The sequence below is a fragment of the Rousettus aegyptiacus genome, unplaced genomic scaffold, assembly GCF_014176215.1.
Source record: "Rousettus aegyptiacus isolate mRouAeg1 unplaced genomic scaffold, mRouAeg1.p scaffold_m13_p_12, whole genome shotgun sequence".
Lineage (NCBI taxonomy): Eukaryota > Metazoa > Chordata > Mammalia > Chiroptera > Pteropodidae > Rousettus > Rousettus aegyptiacus.
In genome coordinates this window covers 18,455,989-18,473,778 of record NW_023416287.1, presented here as the reverse complement: position 1 = coordinate 18,473,778, position 17,790 = coordinate 18,455,989, and the positions used below count along the sequence as shown (strand labels likewise).

General features: G+C 40.7%; 1 protein-coding gene across 13 annotated transcripts in view; it reads right to left on the bottom strand.

The window, feature by feature from the left end:
* NCOA6 (nuclear receptor coactivator 6) overlaps window positions 1–17,790 on the bottom strand; it is an 89,902-nt gene that overhangs the window by 2,708 nt on the left and 69,404 nt on the right. For 12 of the 13 annotated variants that reach the window (XR_004953625.1, XM_036229500.1, XM_016126414.2 and 9 more), the window contains 4 exons: window positions 14,077–17,070; window positions 11,093–11,161; window positions 8,347–8,383; window positions 5,009–5,157 (listed from right to left, as the gene is read on the bottom strand). Coding sequence is in view for 12 of the 13 variants with exons in the window: in XM_036229500.1 (XP_036085393.1) it covers window positions 5,009–5,157; window positions 8,347–8,383; window positions 11,093–11,161; window positions 14,077–17,070 (3,249 nt within the window). In the remaining variant the exon portion in view is untranslated. The remainder of the gene's footprint in view (window positions 1–5,008; window positions 5,158–8,346; window positions 8,384–11,092; window positions 11,162–14,076; window positions 17,071–17,790) is intronic. The other variant, XM_036229506.1, reaches the window with a different exon arrangement.

The following is a 17,790-nucleotide window of genomic DNA, read 5'->3' as shown; positions in this document are numbered from 1 at the left end:
CAGGGTGTGCATCAGGCCTGTTCCTGAAGGCTGCCTAGCTTACCTGATTGTACATAATCCCACTTCCAAGCTCCCAATACCATACTGGCAAACAAACAAACAAACAAAAAACCCATCACATATATTGTTGAAAAATTCTGTTTATAAACTAGTAAGGATTTTTACAAATTAATGTCTGTCTGTCCAGATATACAAATAATCCAAAGACTAATAGAGGAATTGTAGCATTTATATATTGGTATTTTAGAACAAACTATATGGTAAAAAACTGGGTCAATAACTCTTTCAGGTGGTTGTAAACAGATGTCCTTTAGGAACACTTAAATTTGTAATTTGATAAGGGCATTTTTTTCATCCCAGTTGCCTCATTTGCTCTTAAGCAAATTTGTCTAAATCTACAGTACAAGGTTCTATTTAATCTTCTAGTAAGTGGGTTTTACCTTCAAAGAAGTTTTAGAAATTGACCTTGACCTTGCTCACTTCACTGTTTTATACTGTACTACTTCTAGCCAAAATTTCTATTTAATTGTAAAAAACAGTTCTGGAAATTTCAAAATTTGGATGGCTAGTTTCTAATAACACCACAAGAGTAATGTTTCAGGCAGTTATTGTTCAAGGTTGTCTCCCATAAGATGTATCTAATTATGTTTGCTCATGTGCCATTTCCATAATAACACTTCTGTTTTACATAGATCTGTATACTCTGTTTTTAGATTATTACTTCTCAAGGCACTGGCTGTGGGTAGGGAAGGGCTTTCACCCTGCTTTGCTGTCAAAGGAATCTTAGGGGACCCCCCTTGGACATTGACAGCTGCTGTTTACAGGTTGTTCTGAACTTCCCTCATTTTCCCTATTTTCTCTGGTTTCTCACTTATGCATTGAATTTTATGTTTTTAAGTACTGATCCTTTTCCTCAGTCAAAAATATAAAATTATGCCCAAAAGAATAAATAAAGAATGGTAAGGGAAACTAAAAAAATCATTTCTGTGTTAATGGGAAACTCACTATGCCAGGAAGAAGACTACTCATTTGCATATTTGTAAATAGCACTTCTAATCAAGTGCAAATTTAAAAAGTTCACTGATTTGTAGGGGCCAATTTCTGTGTTAGTAATTTAAAGTGTGTGTGTGTGTGTGTGTAGGGGAACCCAACCAACCAAAAACAAAACAACAGATTAGAGTGTGACCTGTCAACCATGTAGGTTTCCCTGCACTTGCCCAGAAATCATCTATCCCACCTGCTCCAATCTGGCAGTCTAGGAGGCCTTGCCTGGCATGACATAAGCAAACTCGGTTCTCACAGCAGGAGCATGATTAATGTAACTGGTTCCCTAGCAACTCAAAGAACCAATACTTCTCAATATAAATTGCTCATAACATTTCTTAGCTTTCAAGATTCTCATGAAAAACACACTATTTATGTTTGTGAAGATATGACCAAAATCTTATGAGTGAAAAAAGGCAAAACTTTTTTTCACCTCAAAATTTTAAGTACTGATGCTGCAGAATGATGTTTCAGATCCCCATATATCTCCAAGTTTGAGATGCAAACATTTTAGAAACTAGCTTGATATTTTGATTACTCTTTGGGTATAGGTTCAAATACGATCAAAGAAAGTTATTTTACGACTTTCATTTACATTTTTAGATACAACATAGTAGGCCAAATAATATGCATATTTATTTTTAAATCTGGACCCAAGAGCTCTAACACCTAAAAACCAAAAGAGCTATAACATTCATTTCTGACTTAAATGATAATTTATCCTAAGACAGTAAGGTACTGATAGCCTGAGAGCTTGAGGCTGATGTTGAGGTCTGGCCACAGCTCAGCCATCCTCTAGGGAGACATGTACCTAGCACCCCTCTGTGTAAGATCACAGAGCCTGGGAGTCATTATGGCCTCTCCCAAGCCAGTTGCTAAGCCTCGAAGTATAAATGGGGCAGGCATTCCAACATGATCACCATCATTTTGAAATAATGTCCATTTAAGTGTACAGGCCTAGTCCCCACCCCCTTTCTAAAACAGGTTCCAGTCTTCCATCTTTTTTTGGCTGGTAGTTCTCTACAGAGTGGCTCTAATTTGGGCATCTCTTAACTGTCCCAGCTGCTCTTTAGATTAATTCTTTCTAGTGCACTGTAAATAATACTTTTGGTATCTTGAGCTGGGCTCCAGTCAAGTTTCTAAAAATGCGGTGTATGCCACCTCTAAAGGCCAACACTTTATCTTCCCGATTTAAAGGTAATCATACACTGTATTCGATAGCCTAGAAGACCTCTGGGAAAGTGAGGAGCTAAAAGAATCCACACAATTGAGGGGAAGCAGATTTTTCCATAGAACTCAAAGAATATTCCCTTTAGTCCTCTAAGTTTAGTACTCATATACTCAGAGATGATTCCTTCCAAACAAGTTCCTGCTGAGCAGATGATTCCCAGAGAGAAGGAAAAGAGTTGGTTCCATTTCTGTATCCCAAGCGGAGATACCTAAGAGGACCCTGCCTGTGGTGCATACAATATGCCTGGAGAGAAAAGAAGACCCCTCCCAACTTCTCCCTTCCCTTTCTGGCAGGATGAGGTAAGGTGACTTTTAAACCTCTGCTTTACCTATATATGATTGTAGACCTGTGGCCTATTCCCAGGGGCTCCTGTGACTCATCATGGAATTCCTCCCCAGAAACATGACCTGCCAATGACAGCTCTGAGTTCTCGGGTCAGTGTCTGATGTGTGGTGTTGGTGAACCACAATCTGCCCTGGTCTTCAGCCTGGCATCCCAATGGTACTTGACTGTTTCTCAGCAGCCCTACTGATATCAGGCATTTGGCCAGGATCCCAACTCTTGCCCAACCTGAGCTACAAGCTCAGTACATTTCTGGAGAGGATGAAGTATCATGCCCTCCCTCCAACTGGGGCCTTTGCACATGCTGTACCTTTGGCCTACGCTACTCCACCCAACCCTTATAGTCTGGAAAATGCCTCCTCATTTTTCAGGTCTCAGCTTAAATATCATTTTCTCCAGAAAGGCTTCTCTGATTTGGCAGAGAAGCAAAGCATCACATTATGTGCTCCTATTGTACCATGTAATTTTGCTATTACAGCATTTAACATTTAGCATACTATATTAAGAGTATGGCTTTCTGGCTGGCATATACAGCAGACCCTTGAACAATGTAGGATTTAGGGGTGCCAACCCTGTGCAGTCAAAAATCATATAACTTATATTGGATCTCCGCATCTGCAGATTCCTACCTACAGGTTGAAATTTCACTCTGCAGTTGGTTGAATCTGCAAAGGTGAAAACCCTGAGATACAGACGGCCAACAGTATAAAAAAATCCACATATAATGGACCTAGGTAGTTTACACCTGTGTAGGGCCAAATGTAGTTAGTATGATGAAGAGAGAGACGTTCTCTTTTCACTATATGCCAGAGCCTGGCATGCAGTAAGTACTTAATGTATAATTGATAGATAATCATTACTGTAATAATTATTGATTATATACTTCTTCGTCTTAGGCCCCATACGAGGCACCATAGATACATTGGTGAGCAAAACTATATTTCTTCTACCCTAAGAGAGTATAAAAATTAATTACCTATCACATAAATAGACATAAAAGTTACAACTGCGGTGTTAAGAAGAAGAAGAACATGGTGTTATGATTCCTCACAGCAGTGATAACTGGACTAAGATAAACAGGAAGAGAAGGATGTTAATGAGGAGAAAGGAAGGAAGGAGGAAGAACACTCCCTATAATAGGTGTAATACATACACAGGCTAGTGATGAGATGGATGAGGACGGTATGTTTGAGTTGTGGAGGGAAATGAGATGAGGCTGAGAGAGGCTGACAGGGCTCAGACCACACAGAAACTTGTGGTCCATGTTGACACTTTTAGACTTTTAATTCTAATTATAATGGTAAATCACTGAAGGGTTTTAAGCTAGGATAGTAATGTAGATAGGGAAAAGTTGATGAATTTGGCCCACTTAAAATTGTCAGCTTTTTGTGATGAATGTGAGGGTGAGGTAGAGAGGTGCCAAGGAGGACTTGCCTAATGGACAGATGGTGGTGCCATCCACTGAGATGGGAACAATGGAAGACAACCTAACATTGCAGGTGAAAAATCACAAGTCTGTTTTCAGATATGTTGAGTTTGAGAATGTACATATAGTTGTTTAAGATCTCTAGAGGTCTGTAATAAAAATACAAATTCATGAGCCATCTGTGAAAGGTTATAACTAAAGGAGGGCATGAATGAGATCAGTCAGGGAGGAAATATAATTTGAAGGAAAAAGGTAACTCAGAATTGAAGTTTGAGGAAGGCCAACATCTCATATCTGAGTACACAGTTTGAGAAGGGGCAGTCAAGAGAAGTGGGCAGAAAACTACTGAGAGCTCTGGGTCACAGAAGCCAAGGGCAGCAGTCAACAGAGAAGAAAAAACTGGTAGTGTAAGGTTCTTGAGAAGGTCAGAGATGATAGGATCAAAGGTACAAGTGGAAGAACTGGCCTTAGACTTGAGGAGGGTTAGCTGCTCTATTATAGTAGGAGTAAGGTAGACACTGGTAGGTTTATGTCTTCGTAGTGAGAGTTGAGGGAGTTCTATTTTCTTGGTGAAGAGGTAAGAGTCTCTGCTGAGAGAGAGGCGAGAAAGTAGGGACCAGAGGTTTAAAAACAGTAGAGCGTGTGAAAAGAGAGTTGACTACAGAAACACAGGAAAATGGCTGGGCCACATTATTGAGGACCTATCTGAAGTGGTAATAATGAAGCAATCTGTCCTGTTATGTTCTTTTTTGCAACAGTGCTTGTTGATCTGGTGTACACTCACAGGAAACATATAGTTAAATAAACTAACAAATAAAGGAAGGACCAAAGAAGCAGTAGAAGTCTAAGCAACTTGACAAATTTAAGGAACAGAAGCAATCATAAAGGACGAAGTCCTCTGTTACTGTGATAAGGACCCTATTCTTCTAGTGACCTACAAATAGCACCCACATCCCACTGCTAACCTTTAGAAGAGCTGGAGGCTGAAGCAGGCCGAGAGGATCGCTTCCGATGTCCGTTTTCCACACTTTCAGAAGCCACAGATGGCTCTTCAGTTCGGGAGTTTCTCCGGCTTGGGGTTTTGGACTTTTCAATGATCTCTTTGGGCTCATTGCTGACAGAGAAAAGTGCAAAGTTTCCAAAGAGGTAAGGAAATCAAGTCACACAAAAATGGGTTCTTCAGATAGAGTTTCATTCTTAAGGCAGGAGAACTACATTCCACCCAGGGTCATTCCACCCTGGGACGATGAGCACAATTACCTTCTATATTACTGACAATTTAAAAGTGAGTCAAACTTGTTACATTAATAAAAATAAAGTACTAAAGCATAAGGCTAGTGAAATTGTGGAAAAACAGGAAAAAGATATTAAGAATTTCACATGAAAATCCCCCAACTTCCTCACTCATTTTCCTAAGATAATAATATTCCCCTTCAAAAATTCATAGTACCTAAAATCCAGGAAATTACTAACATATATTGGTGTTTACTATAAACCTGGTGTAGTCAGATAATGGCTTATTACAAGTCACATTACTAAAGAATATACATGGGAATATAATCAAAGTACACTGATGAGCATATTAATTGCCTCTAATTAATCACCTTTTTTAGTATGCAAAGAGTTTAAATTGGTAATATCCAGTACTACTGAGGGTATAGAGACAAAAATCCTGATGAAGGTAAACGTGTATCCCAGTGGTTCTCAACAGGGGATGGTTTTGTCTCCTAGAGTACATTTAGCATTATCTGGAGACATTTTTATTGTCATGACTCGAGTTGGGGGGAGAAGATGCTACTAGCCGTCTTTTAGTGGCATCTACCAATGATGCCACTTAACATCTTATAATGCATAAGACAGCTCCCCCGCCCAAAGAATTATCTGATCTAAACTGCAAAAATGCTGAGGCTGAGAAATACTGGTGTAATCCTCTGGCTCAGCAATTCCATTTCTAGGTGCCTAAGGAAATAGATCTTTTTACAGAGCTCTAATTACATACAAAGATGTCAAAGCATTTTATTCATTCTAAGGAAAAGAGAAGACCTAAATGTTTAACAATAGATTAGTTAACTAAATTATTGCACATAATATGCAGTCATGGAAAACATGTCATAAACATTTAATGACAAATACTATTCATGATATCATGTTACCAACATTATGAATCATACAATCCCATTTTTGTGATAATATATATTGAGTATATCTGTAACTGGGCATGAATGAATGGGTGTGAGATACATGTGAGTACACCGTATAGTATTTATATGTAAACACTATATACTGGATGTAACAAAATATATTAGTTGTAGTGTTTATATATAAAATGTTCTAATTGTACACATACTCTGTGACAAGGACTAGAAGATGAACTAAAATATGCACACTGAATATTACTGAGTTGTAGGAACACTGGTTTATTGGTAATTTTTTTCTTTGTAATTTTCTGACCTGAATTTAAAGTTTTATTTAATAAACTTTTTCCTACTTTCATGGTATAAAAATTTCATGTTAAAATTATCAGGAAAAAAAAGAAGCTAGTTAAATTTGCTGGTAAGGAATAGAACTGAAACAAAAGTAATACAATACAAGGAAACAAAACAAACTGGTCAAAGCAATGCTTCCTCTGGGAAGTTGTCGCTTCTGTGTTTTCACAGTCTGTATCTGGCATTCTACAGAGCCCGTCGGACTATACACCATGTTTTACTTTAATGTCTTATGTCTTCCACTAGATTGTGAGCTCCTTAAGGGCACGAACTATGGCCTATCAACTACCCCACCCCTCCACTGCTCGCTCCTGCCAGAGGACCCTTTGTTGGTGGCGCCGTGGCTGGGAATGTGGCTACCCTGTTCACTACCCGAGCTTTATATGAAACAACTGTCCCACAAGCCAAGGCAGGTCAAGGAGAGGTGAAGCTGGAGTTGAGGTGGAATTACAAATCAGGGGATTTACACATCCTTTTAGAGGCGGTGAGGATGGCTTTCTGGCTGTGAGCCCAGAAAATGGTCAAAGCCTCTTAGGAAGGAAGATTCCTAACAGAGGTACCTCTTTCTCCTGGCAAAAAAAATAATAATAATAAAAAAAATAAAAGCCACAGCAATACTGTCCTGGTGTTTATACGGTCAATGTTCAGGTAGCTCTAGAAACAAACCCCCCACAGGGTTTTTTTGGGTGTGATTACCTTCTTTCTCTAGCCATATGGGTGGTGTATGATTGAAAAATGCAAATGAGTTCAATTATTAGTCCAATCCAAATAAAACTAGACAGGCAGAGTACTGTAGTTGAAATAGCAATGAATTTGGAGTCCGAAGAACAGGAGTCAACTCTTAGTGTGCATTTACTGGCCACGATATTTAATTCTCTTTAAGCTTCGGATTTTTGATTTATAAATCCCCATCCTGTCTGATGCAATACATTACTGAAGTGTAAGGGCTCTGGAGTCAGAAAACCTGGGTTTGAACCTCAGCTTCGCCATTTACTAAATCAGTGGCCTTGGGCTTTTAGTTAACCTCTCTGAGCTTTAGGTTCCTTATCCCTAAGACAGAATTCACTTTCCTAATAGACACTGTGAAAAGTAAATGAGGTACTACACCTAGGGAGCCTGAAGCCTACTACATGGTATGGAACAGCACTCAAATAAATGCTGCCTGTTATTATCACTTCACAGGACTGATATGAGGATTAAATGCGAAAATGACTGTGAATGTGTTTTACAAAGTTGATATACAAATATGTGAAATTCTTTATCTAATGCATTTCTACACTAAAAAAAGGAATGAATTTTGGAATTCATTCACAGAATGAATTTCTGTGAGGCTGATGAGGTTGAAGCCATAGTTGCATTTCCTTTTGTTAGGTTATGTGGGGTAGCACAGTATAAAAGAAAAAGCATGGGTTTTGGGGTCAGACCCCGCCTGGCTTTCTCTCTTTTCTACCTTGAGGATCAAACAGCTATACTTCAAAAGGTGTTTCAAGGACTATTAACGAGTATGATAGTAATAGCTTCTATATCTTGAACATTTACTATTTACTAACTATGCTAAGTGCTGAACATGTTATCTCATTTAGTTTTCAAACCATCGTGAAAAGTAGCAACTTAGCCACTAAGTTTTATTAAGAAAAATGTCATCTCTAAGGGTTTTGGACTCGTGACAGCTTCCTACTTTAGTAGGAAAAACAGACTGGTGCAAAGAGTGAAGGAGAAGGACAAGGTGAGGAGAGGTTTAAATGCTGAGAAAGCAGATACCCTTCAAAGAGGCTTATGCTATATTCATGCTAAGTCTGCAGAAATGATCATCTTACCTTTGTCCAGAGACTATGGCAGCATTTGCCTCGAGTTCTGTAAAAAATACAGAAGACAGAAATGAGGTGTGGAAGTGTCTGTTGTACATGTCCACAGGGAGAAACGAGGTGTCTAAGAGAATTCTGAATATCCCATTTTGGCTAAAATCTCTCTGTGTCCAGCAGGGTCCTTACCCTACATGGTATAGAGAAAGAGCTAGCACAGACACGACTCAGGTCTGGGCATAAGACACTTACTTGGTCTATTTTTATTTCTACTCCACACTATGAAATAATCCTGTTTGGAACAACAGAACTAAATTCATACTGCCTGGTTCATATTTCACTGAGCTATAACTAGGTTAGTAAAATAAGCCTCTTCCTCTCATGTAGAAGAGATTGTTTTCATTCTTAAAATATCTCCCACCCTCTTGACACATTTTTTTAAAAAGACGGTAATCTTCCAATATGTCTTAAACATCTATTAAGAATGCATTCTCCTCCAAAGGACTTCCACACTGAGTTTTAGAGGGCAGACTGCTTTGCTGTGAGATATCGCCTACAGACCCCATTATACTCTCTTCCTCAACCTTCCAGCAATGCCTTCTAAAAAAAGAAAAGCTCAATAATTTGTCTAGCAGGGTTTGCTTTAAAGAGCATTCTATGGGTTTACCTTGTACCAGCAGAAGAACATCTTCCTCCACTATGTGCTTTTAGGTAGTTCCATCTTTTCTAAAAGGCTTCCCCTGAAACACCAGACAGCAGTGATATCTCCTGCCTCTGATCTTCCACAGCCCCATACCTATACTTGTCCTTCCTTTTAGGGAATTTAGTGCCTCAGACTCAGTGTACATGTGCAATATACTTGACTGATTATATGGTAATCTCCTTGAAGGAAATGAAGCCAGAGTCCCTGCGTTAAAATTTTGACCTTATTACTTATTACCATGTGACCTTGAGCAAATTACTTGTCCTCTCTGTACTCAATGCCTCATCTGACAACTTCCTTTAAAGCCCACTTTGAAAAAGATTAAATGAAATAAACATATAAAAATCTAGTGCACATGGCGCTTAGTAATAACTCAATATTAGCTATTATTACTGTTGCTATGATGCTCATGTTGATGAGCCTTCATGAGAAGAGGCTGAACTACTCTGCCTTTAATGCATAATGCTGGCAGAAGAGAATCCTTGCTTCTCATCTGCTATTTAGCTCCCCATTTCTAACCTATATTACATGGAAACCCCTTCCCAAGAAACAGATACCAACTCATTGAGTTTGTGCTGCCTTGCTGGCTCTGCTGCAGCAAAGAAACTCAGGTAACGTGTGCTCAAACATGAACATGGCTCAAGCCAAAAAATGGTGATTATAAAAAAATCTTAATTAGCTTGCTCTTGTGGAATAAAATTCAATACTTTTGAGGCTTTTAACACTATCACAGTTAAGATCAAAGGGGTTTGGTGAAGGCAATCAGTGGTTTTGGGGGTATTTTAAGGAGAGTCAATTAAGTCAAAGTTTTAAAAGGAACAAGATTCTTTGGCCAATTATTCCGAGGAGGACATATGATATGGTAAAGTTCATTTTCTTTAGTAAAGAGCTGGAACAGGAAATGGAATTCCCTTTCCCTTAAAGTTGCTCTTTTTCTCTTCGAAAATGAGTTTCACTATCTAAACCCTTCTTTGAATAATTTGCTCCATTCCTACCATGCCAGATATCATGTGGGCAGTTGGTGCTAAGGATCTGGGTGGCTGAAATGGTTTTTTGCTTGTCTATTCTTTTCAGAGGCCTGATTTTACCCAAAGAATGTGCAGTAGAAAGTCCTATTCATCACATAGGAATAGCTCTCTGAGGAGGGTTTAAATATAATCACAAGTTATACCTTACTTTACTGGCTTAGCCTCACAATATTAAACCTGACTGTACTGTTGTTTTTTGCTGAAAAATTCTGTCAAGTGTGTAAACTGTACTGTAAATGAGACTCTAACATCCTTGTGGAAAGCAATCATACTTCATTTTTTTGTACCCCTCCAATGACCTATAGTGACAATGATCCAGGCAAGACTAAACTGTAACGAATCTATGATATTTATCTGCTTTGGCAGTCTCATCTACGAAGGCAGTGCTGTTACTGCCATCAAGATCAATCCTCATGTGTTCAGAGCTGAGACCCAGCATCCCACAGCAGTTATTTGTCAGATTACCATGGACTCCACCTTCCAGAAGTACCACCCCTAGTGCTACTTACAATATCTTGGTCATGGGAAGAAACTTAATGCCATCCAGAGATGGCTGAAATGACTCTTATCTCCTTGGAGAAATGGCTACCTCACTGTAGCAGAGGTTCTCGGAACAAGCCTCCACTCCTGTCATAATAATGCAACTACTATCTTAGTGCAATAACACTTGCTACCCCAGTGAGTTATCATATGCCAGTCAGTCAGCTGCCAGCTATTGGTGCCAGGGTTATGGACTAGGGCAAATTTGGCAATGGAAACCATCCATGGCTGTATGGCAGACAGACAATGGGCACTATGATGCCCTTCTTGAGTTTCCTGGGTGACATAAGGAATGCATAAGCAAGCAAGCTGGTCAGGAGGAAAATAACCTCAAATAGTACTACTGTACAAGCTCTGCCACTCAAGCGAAATCTGCTCTGAAGCAAACAGATTAGAAAGTTTCAGCCATTTCTTAGCTCACCGAGTATAGCCACAGTTCCTTCACATGTAACCCATTCCATTCCAAGAATCTCTCCAAAGTGGGCCTTACCTGGTCTGGTAACAGACCCCTGCAGTGCTGTAGCTGGAGTTTCCTTTGGAACTAAACTCTGTGAAGGGGCTAAGGCAAGAAAAAAAATACAGACCTTTTATTTTCTAAACAAAATAGAAAGCACTGATTGAATCAATGGCTAAGTAACTGCTGAAATATATATACTCTTAGAGGGCAGTACTTAAAAGTTGGCTTTGAAAGTACATTTCAGAATTTACTTAAAAAATGAACTACTACAACACTCAGTAATAAAGACTACCAGTAAAGGTATTTGTTTTTCCTTTTGGTGTCTACAAAGATCAAGGAGGTGACCTTGATAACAGCTCATAATTTTTGCTTCTTGGGGTCAAGTTCTGTCCAGTCTCTAAAAAACCCAAAACCATACCTTAGTAGGCAACCTGAACCACTTCAGAGAAACAATTACGCCATTCATCTTAACATTTAAAAAATTCTGTCTCATCCCTCTAAAGACTACCCAGATTGAGACTTGAAATCAATTGTAATTTATTTTGTATTTTTCTATAGCACCTGGCAAGAACAATGAGCATAAAGCAGGTATTCAATTCATACTTAACAAATCAATTTGATATGTCATTTACTTTTCTAACAGGTACTAAAAACTTAATAGGGGTAAGGCACTGTGCTGAGCATCCTTACAGACCAAATTACATCTTTCCTGCCCATTGGGAACTCAATCTAGTATTGAAAATAAGATACACACATGTAGTATGCTGGACTGCACTGTGATGTTACATGAAGTACATTCATAAAGTGCTACAGGAGTCCAAAGTATGGGAGATCAATTCTAGGTTGAGAAATCTAAAGGGAAATTAAAGAGAGAAATATAGTCTTTGAAGAAGAGAGAGGACTTAGGCCCTTGAAGAGGAATGAAACAGAATATACAATATACTCTAAAATGGAAACTTCTTGGATAATAAAGATTAAGGGCATAGATATGCCAGTCATTCAAAAGTATGTCCTCTCATCTTGACACTTTAGTCTAACATTCTAAATTCTGCAACAATAAGTTAAACCCTCTTGTGGAAATTGTGAATTTTATAGACCTCTCTCCCTACTTAGTAAAGAGTCAATAATGCATTTGCGTTAAGAATTTATTTTGGATGCTTATCTGATAAGGCTTAAAACTACACCTTGACTCCCACTTTTAACTCCAATATTAGTTTCACAGTTTCAGGTTAAAGCACAGAAGCCCCTTGAAAAAGAATGGAAACAATCTTAGCTAAAATTGAGATTTTTTTTTCCAACTGCTGGTTCATGTCCCCAAGGTTCACTTATTTCTCTAGAATTGTATATGATCCAGATAAAAATATTTTCTAATCACTCCATCTTTATTCTCTTGGTACCTGAGGGAAAAGTTCCCTGAAAGGAAAAAGAGTGGAAACATTTAATAGCAGAGAATATATTTAAATAAGTCATACCAGGTTGCTTTTTATTTCTTATGGCTCACCTACATCAACAGAACTAGAACAAGAAACCTATAGCACCCAGCCCTATGAAGGCTGTCTCCTGCAAGGGCAGTGAACTCCTCCCTGTATCTCTAGCACTGAATGAAGAGGCAGAAGGAAGGGGACTTAACCTTTCCAGAGCTCTATGTGAGGCAGTATGCTGGCCACTTTGTGCCAAGCTCTTTCACTGAATTTTCTGCATTCATTCTGGGAGGTAGGAATTACAATCTCCATTTTACAGGTGAAGTACATAGTTTACAAGAGGTTAAGGAATTTATCCAAAAGCAATTGGTAATCAGTGGAGCTAGAATTTGAACTTGGATCTTACCCTGAAGCCTGTGTTCTTTCTGCCCTCCTCCCGCTGGGTGCTTACCACTTGGGTAGGACCTGAAGTATTTTAGTTGCATAAATAAAGTAGGAACTATTAGCTGGTTTAGGACACAGTAAAGGTCCTTCCTAGCTTTGGTAGTGTATGACTAATCTACTCTAGGTAAGTAAGAGTTTCTGCACCACTTAAGCCTAACTGAAGGAGAAAAGTGGGGGCGTGAGGGGGAAGCAGGAAAAAATGTGAAGGAATGAATGGAAGGGAGGTGTAAGGATACCTATGCGTGCATCATTAGGCCACCTTAACAGTACATAGGAAATAATCTGAACTAGATATACATGCATGAAAAAGGCTAATTTACAAAAAGATTGCATTAAAAAAACTGGTAATAATTTTTTTACTTTTTATAAAATGGTTACCACATTCCAGTCTTGTGCTAAGCATGTTATATGCATTATCTCATCGAATTTTTACAACTATTATTATCCCCATATTACGAAGGAGGAAACCGAAGTTTGGAGTGGCCAAATAACTTGGCTAATCCCACATAGCAAGTAAATGCTGGTGCTGTGATACCAGTCCAAGCCTATCTGTCTCTTGATCACTTTGCTCCTCCCCTGTCTATTATCATGAAACCTGATTTTCTGGAAAGCTCTCCTTTGGAGAAGCCAGTCAGGCGGCAATAGTCCCAGGGATAGAGTACAGTGAAGAAGGAGCTATGAGAAGCCTGCTCTGAAACTGCTGAGAGCCAACTTTTTATCATGGTAAGGAGAACTCATAGAAGCTGCTGTTCACATTTAAGGGACAATGTCAACTGGAGGTTTACAGAATACACTCTGAACAAATACTGAACTTCTCCAAGCTTCAATCTACTCACCCACAGAATGAAGTTAGGGCTACCTAACATGGTCTGGTATAAAGATGACATAAGATATGTAAAAAGGCTTCCTTGTAAAATGAAAAACTACATAAATGAAAGGTATATCATTATTTCAGGACCACGTTATTCAATGTAAACCTAGCAGGGGATTTAAAAAAGTTTATTTCCCAATGTACTTCTAATAAGTGGAACATCACTATTGACATTTAGCCCATTTTTCTTCCTCCAAGTAGAAAAAGAGTCATGCTTTCTCTTGTGGGATAGGTCATCAAAAAACAGACAGGAGGAGATGATGTCAGGCCCAAGTACATACCTATGCTGGGTAGAAGCTCTGGATGGGATCCCACCTTCTCCTCCACTAGGCCACCCGCAAGTGGATCAGATGCTATGCCAACATGATTTTTAGTGGTTGGCGCCGCGGAGATGAGCTCAGAGGGAACCAGGGTGGTTACAATTGAGCGTACACTGGTGGGGAGAGTACTGCCAGGTAAGTTGGGTCCTGCTGAGGCGGAGCCTGAGCCCACAGGGCTAGAGGTCATTTTTAGCAGAGTGGGTGCTGGGGGTGTTGGGGTTTTATTGTCCAGCTCTGTGGGTAACTGCTCTGTTCCCACGAGCCCTGGAGCTGTGGTCTCTAGCCCGTGGCCTTCAGTCTCTCCATCTGCACCATATTGCTCTTCCCCTTTCTCAAGAGAGCCTGTAACTTTCTTACATGCCTTGGTCAGCAAAATCTGGCCGATTTTGTCCACTTTTCCTTTGCCCTTACTAGATGAAACTGGGCTTCGCCGGTTGACAGAGGAGCCTGGACTATTAGTCAAAAGGGGAGAAACCATAGTAGTTGACTGTGAAGAGGGCAGAGTGCTCTGATCTGCCGAGGTGCTCACCTGAGGACTAGCCTCATCTGAATTTAATTCTTTCACTTGCTGGACAGAGGGGTGAGGAGGGATAACTGGAGAAGTTGTACAAGGTGGGGAAGGAAGCTGAACAGGGGTGACTCGTGAGTTAAGGACCAAGGGTCGACCTGTCTGTATGTTTGGAGTGGGATTACTAGAAGGAACATTAGGCGGTACAGGAGCAGAAGAAAATTTTATGTTCTGAGGTATGTGTAAAGGGCCAACAACTGCAACAGAGGGAGGCATCAAGCCAGAGTTGGTTGTCAGTGGGGCTGTAGGAATTGTGCTTGGCTGCGATCCTTTCATAACCTGTATTATTGATGATGAATTGATAAAGACAGGTGTAATGAACTGAGGCCGGGCATTAGACTGAGCAGCTGACTGTCCCTCAGAAACCATAACCTTATTACCCACACTGGGCATCGTGACAACTGTTGACATTAATGCAGATTGCAGGTGAGTTGGCAGAGCTGCTGATGTGTTAGCTGAAGTTGTGATGGGATTGGAAGTTACGAAAACAGTTATCTGATTTGGGGGCAAGGGAGTGGAAATGGAGGAAGAGCTGACAGGTCTTGAGATTACTGGAGGGATGCTTGGTGCAACATTAGAACTGACCTCACTCAATTCTGGATGTATAAGGGTTGAACACGGCTCATTACTGTGAGGTAAATTTAGGGAATTAGAGGGTTCTTTAGAAGAAGACGGATCCTGCAGTGTGGGAATGACAGATGCTTTTTTCAGGTCCTCCCCAGAAACTACTGGAGGTGTTACTTCCACATCTGTAAGCCCAGGGGGTTTAATGGTCACATTAGGCGCTCCAGAGTTATCAAGAAGTTGACTTAACGATGTTGGTGCTTCCCTCATAGCAGGAGACACCAAATTTTTGTTCTCTTCGACATTGGGAAGTTTGTTAGGATCCGAAGATTGCCCATCCTTTTTGGCCTGATCTTCTGAGACAACCATTTTAACTTCTTGGGTAGGTACTGCTTTTAGCTCAACGTTTACCTGCTCCTTCCTACCCTGGGAATTCTGGCAATCACTGTCCTGAGGCACATTCAAGCTCTCCTTGTTATCTTCAAGAATGCCCCCCACGGCGGCCACAGGCATGGCAGGATTCTGAGGATTCAGCCCGCTGTTGTTAGGAAAGCTCCCGGGTACAGGGGGATTGGCCAAAGGAGTGGGACTGACCAACACATTTCTTGGCAACTCCACATTCTGCAACAGGGCTGCGTTTGTTTGAGAGGCCAGAGTAATTTTAGGGGCTTTTGAATTTTGCCTCCCAGGACTTGGGGTAGTTTTCCTGCTGGACCCAGGACTAGACCTGCGACTGTTGCTTGGACTTGCCCGTTTTGTTGCTCCAGAATTAGACTGCTTTCCAGAATTCACCACCACAGAATCTAATTTGTGAGTTTGTGGGGCAGCAAAATTGGAAGGATTATTCATGGTAAGATTTGAAGGTGCTTGCCCGATGGCCTTCAAAGTTGTTGGATTTAGGCCCTGTTGATCAAAGCCCCTGTTTAAATTTGGCCTAGGAGGTAAAGGAATATTAATCTGTGGGGGAAAGAGTCCTGCTATGGAGGCATTGAGTCTTTCTGGTGATAGACTAATTTCTGAAGGTTCTGTGCTGGGAGGGCGGTTGTTGGGTGTCTGAGGATAATAGGGTCTAGGACTGGCTCTGTTTGGCGTTTTAGGCCTCGACGTTTGGGTTGGAGCAGCCACATTGGGAAAGTGGTGGCCATGAGAGCTAGGCAGGGAATTCATAGGGGGTTGCTGGGGAGCTGCACCTTGAGTTGCTGAAAGGGATGATGGTCCAGGTTTGGGCCCCGTCATCATTAACTGATTCTGGGAAACGACTAAATGTGAAGGCATGTTATTTGGGCCTCCTGTGATAGATGGTACTTCACTGCTACTTGCTTCAGGGAGTGAGGACATCTCTCCCAGTGGTGAGCTGGAAGGATTCTGTGGGTTTTCCTGGTACACTATTTTCCTTGAATTGTTTCCCAAAGGAGTATTCACAGGCATTGGCATTCTTTGTTTATCAGGTGATGGTGGCACAGAGGCAGGTCCTTGTAAACTGACCATGACAGGCATACTGCCACTCTGTTGCATGGGCATTCTCTGGGAATCTGGGTTCAGGGGACCTCTTGGAGGATGGACATTTTGGGAGACTGGAAGCCTAACTGATTTGGGGTCCTGCTGCATCATGAGCATCATCATCATCTGTTGCTGCTGCTGCTGCTGTTGCTGCTGCTGAGACTGTGGCTGACTGGGAGGTGGCTGCTGCTGCTGCTGCTGTGGCGGTGGCAGTTGTGGCTGTGGCTGCTGCTGTGGTGGTTGTGGTGGGGGTGCCACATGCTGCATGAGCTGAGGAGGCATCTGCTGAAGTGGCCTCTGTTCAACTGGTTGAGTAGGATAACCTAAAACAAGTCCCCAAAATCAGGGAAGTTAGATTTTTTTGCAAGAAAAGCTTTGCTACCTTTAGAGTATAGCCAAGCAATACTCATTTAGGTGGCACAGACTGTGTACAAACAGCTCAGGCACGCCCACTCCCAGGGGGGCAGGGGCAGCCCTTAATATTTTACATAAGCAAAGGGCGCACTGCTTAAGGAAGCAAAAAGCAAAGCATCACGAACCTGGAGCTCCTCAGTCTTCAGGGTCTGAATGAGGCATTACTGTAGTAAGACTCTGATACACAGATATTCTGTGCTATGCACTGCAAGTGGCCAAGTCTATACCAGACAAACATTCAGATGAAACAAGAAAAACTCCATTGACAGCAAAGCAAAGAGCTTGACCACTCAGCATTGGGTCTCATGCAGGCATAAATATCTCATTGTACTTGTGAATGAAGTAAAGCATTTAGGATTCACTTTTTCTGATAGCACAGATTAAATTTTTTAAGACTTGGTTTTGTTGAAAACGCCAACATCGAAGACAGACTTTTTATTTTTTTCAAAAGAAGTAAAATATAAAATTCTACTACTCAATTCCTTAAGAAAAAGGGATTTAAAATTACTCCAATCCATTGGCTCCACATACCATGCTGCATCCCTCAGGCCCAATCCTTTGGGGAAACTCAAGTGAATTCCGACATAAATCAGTTTAACAAACAACAGGAGCTAATAGAAGCTGATATA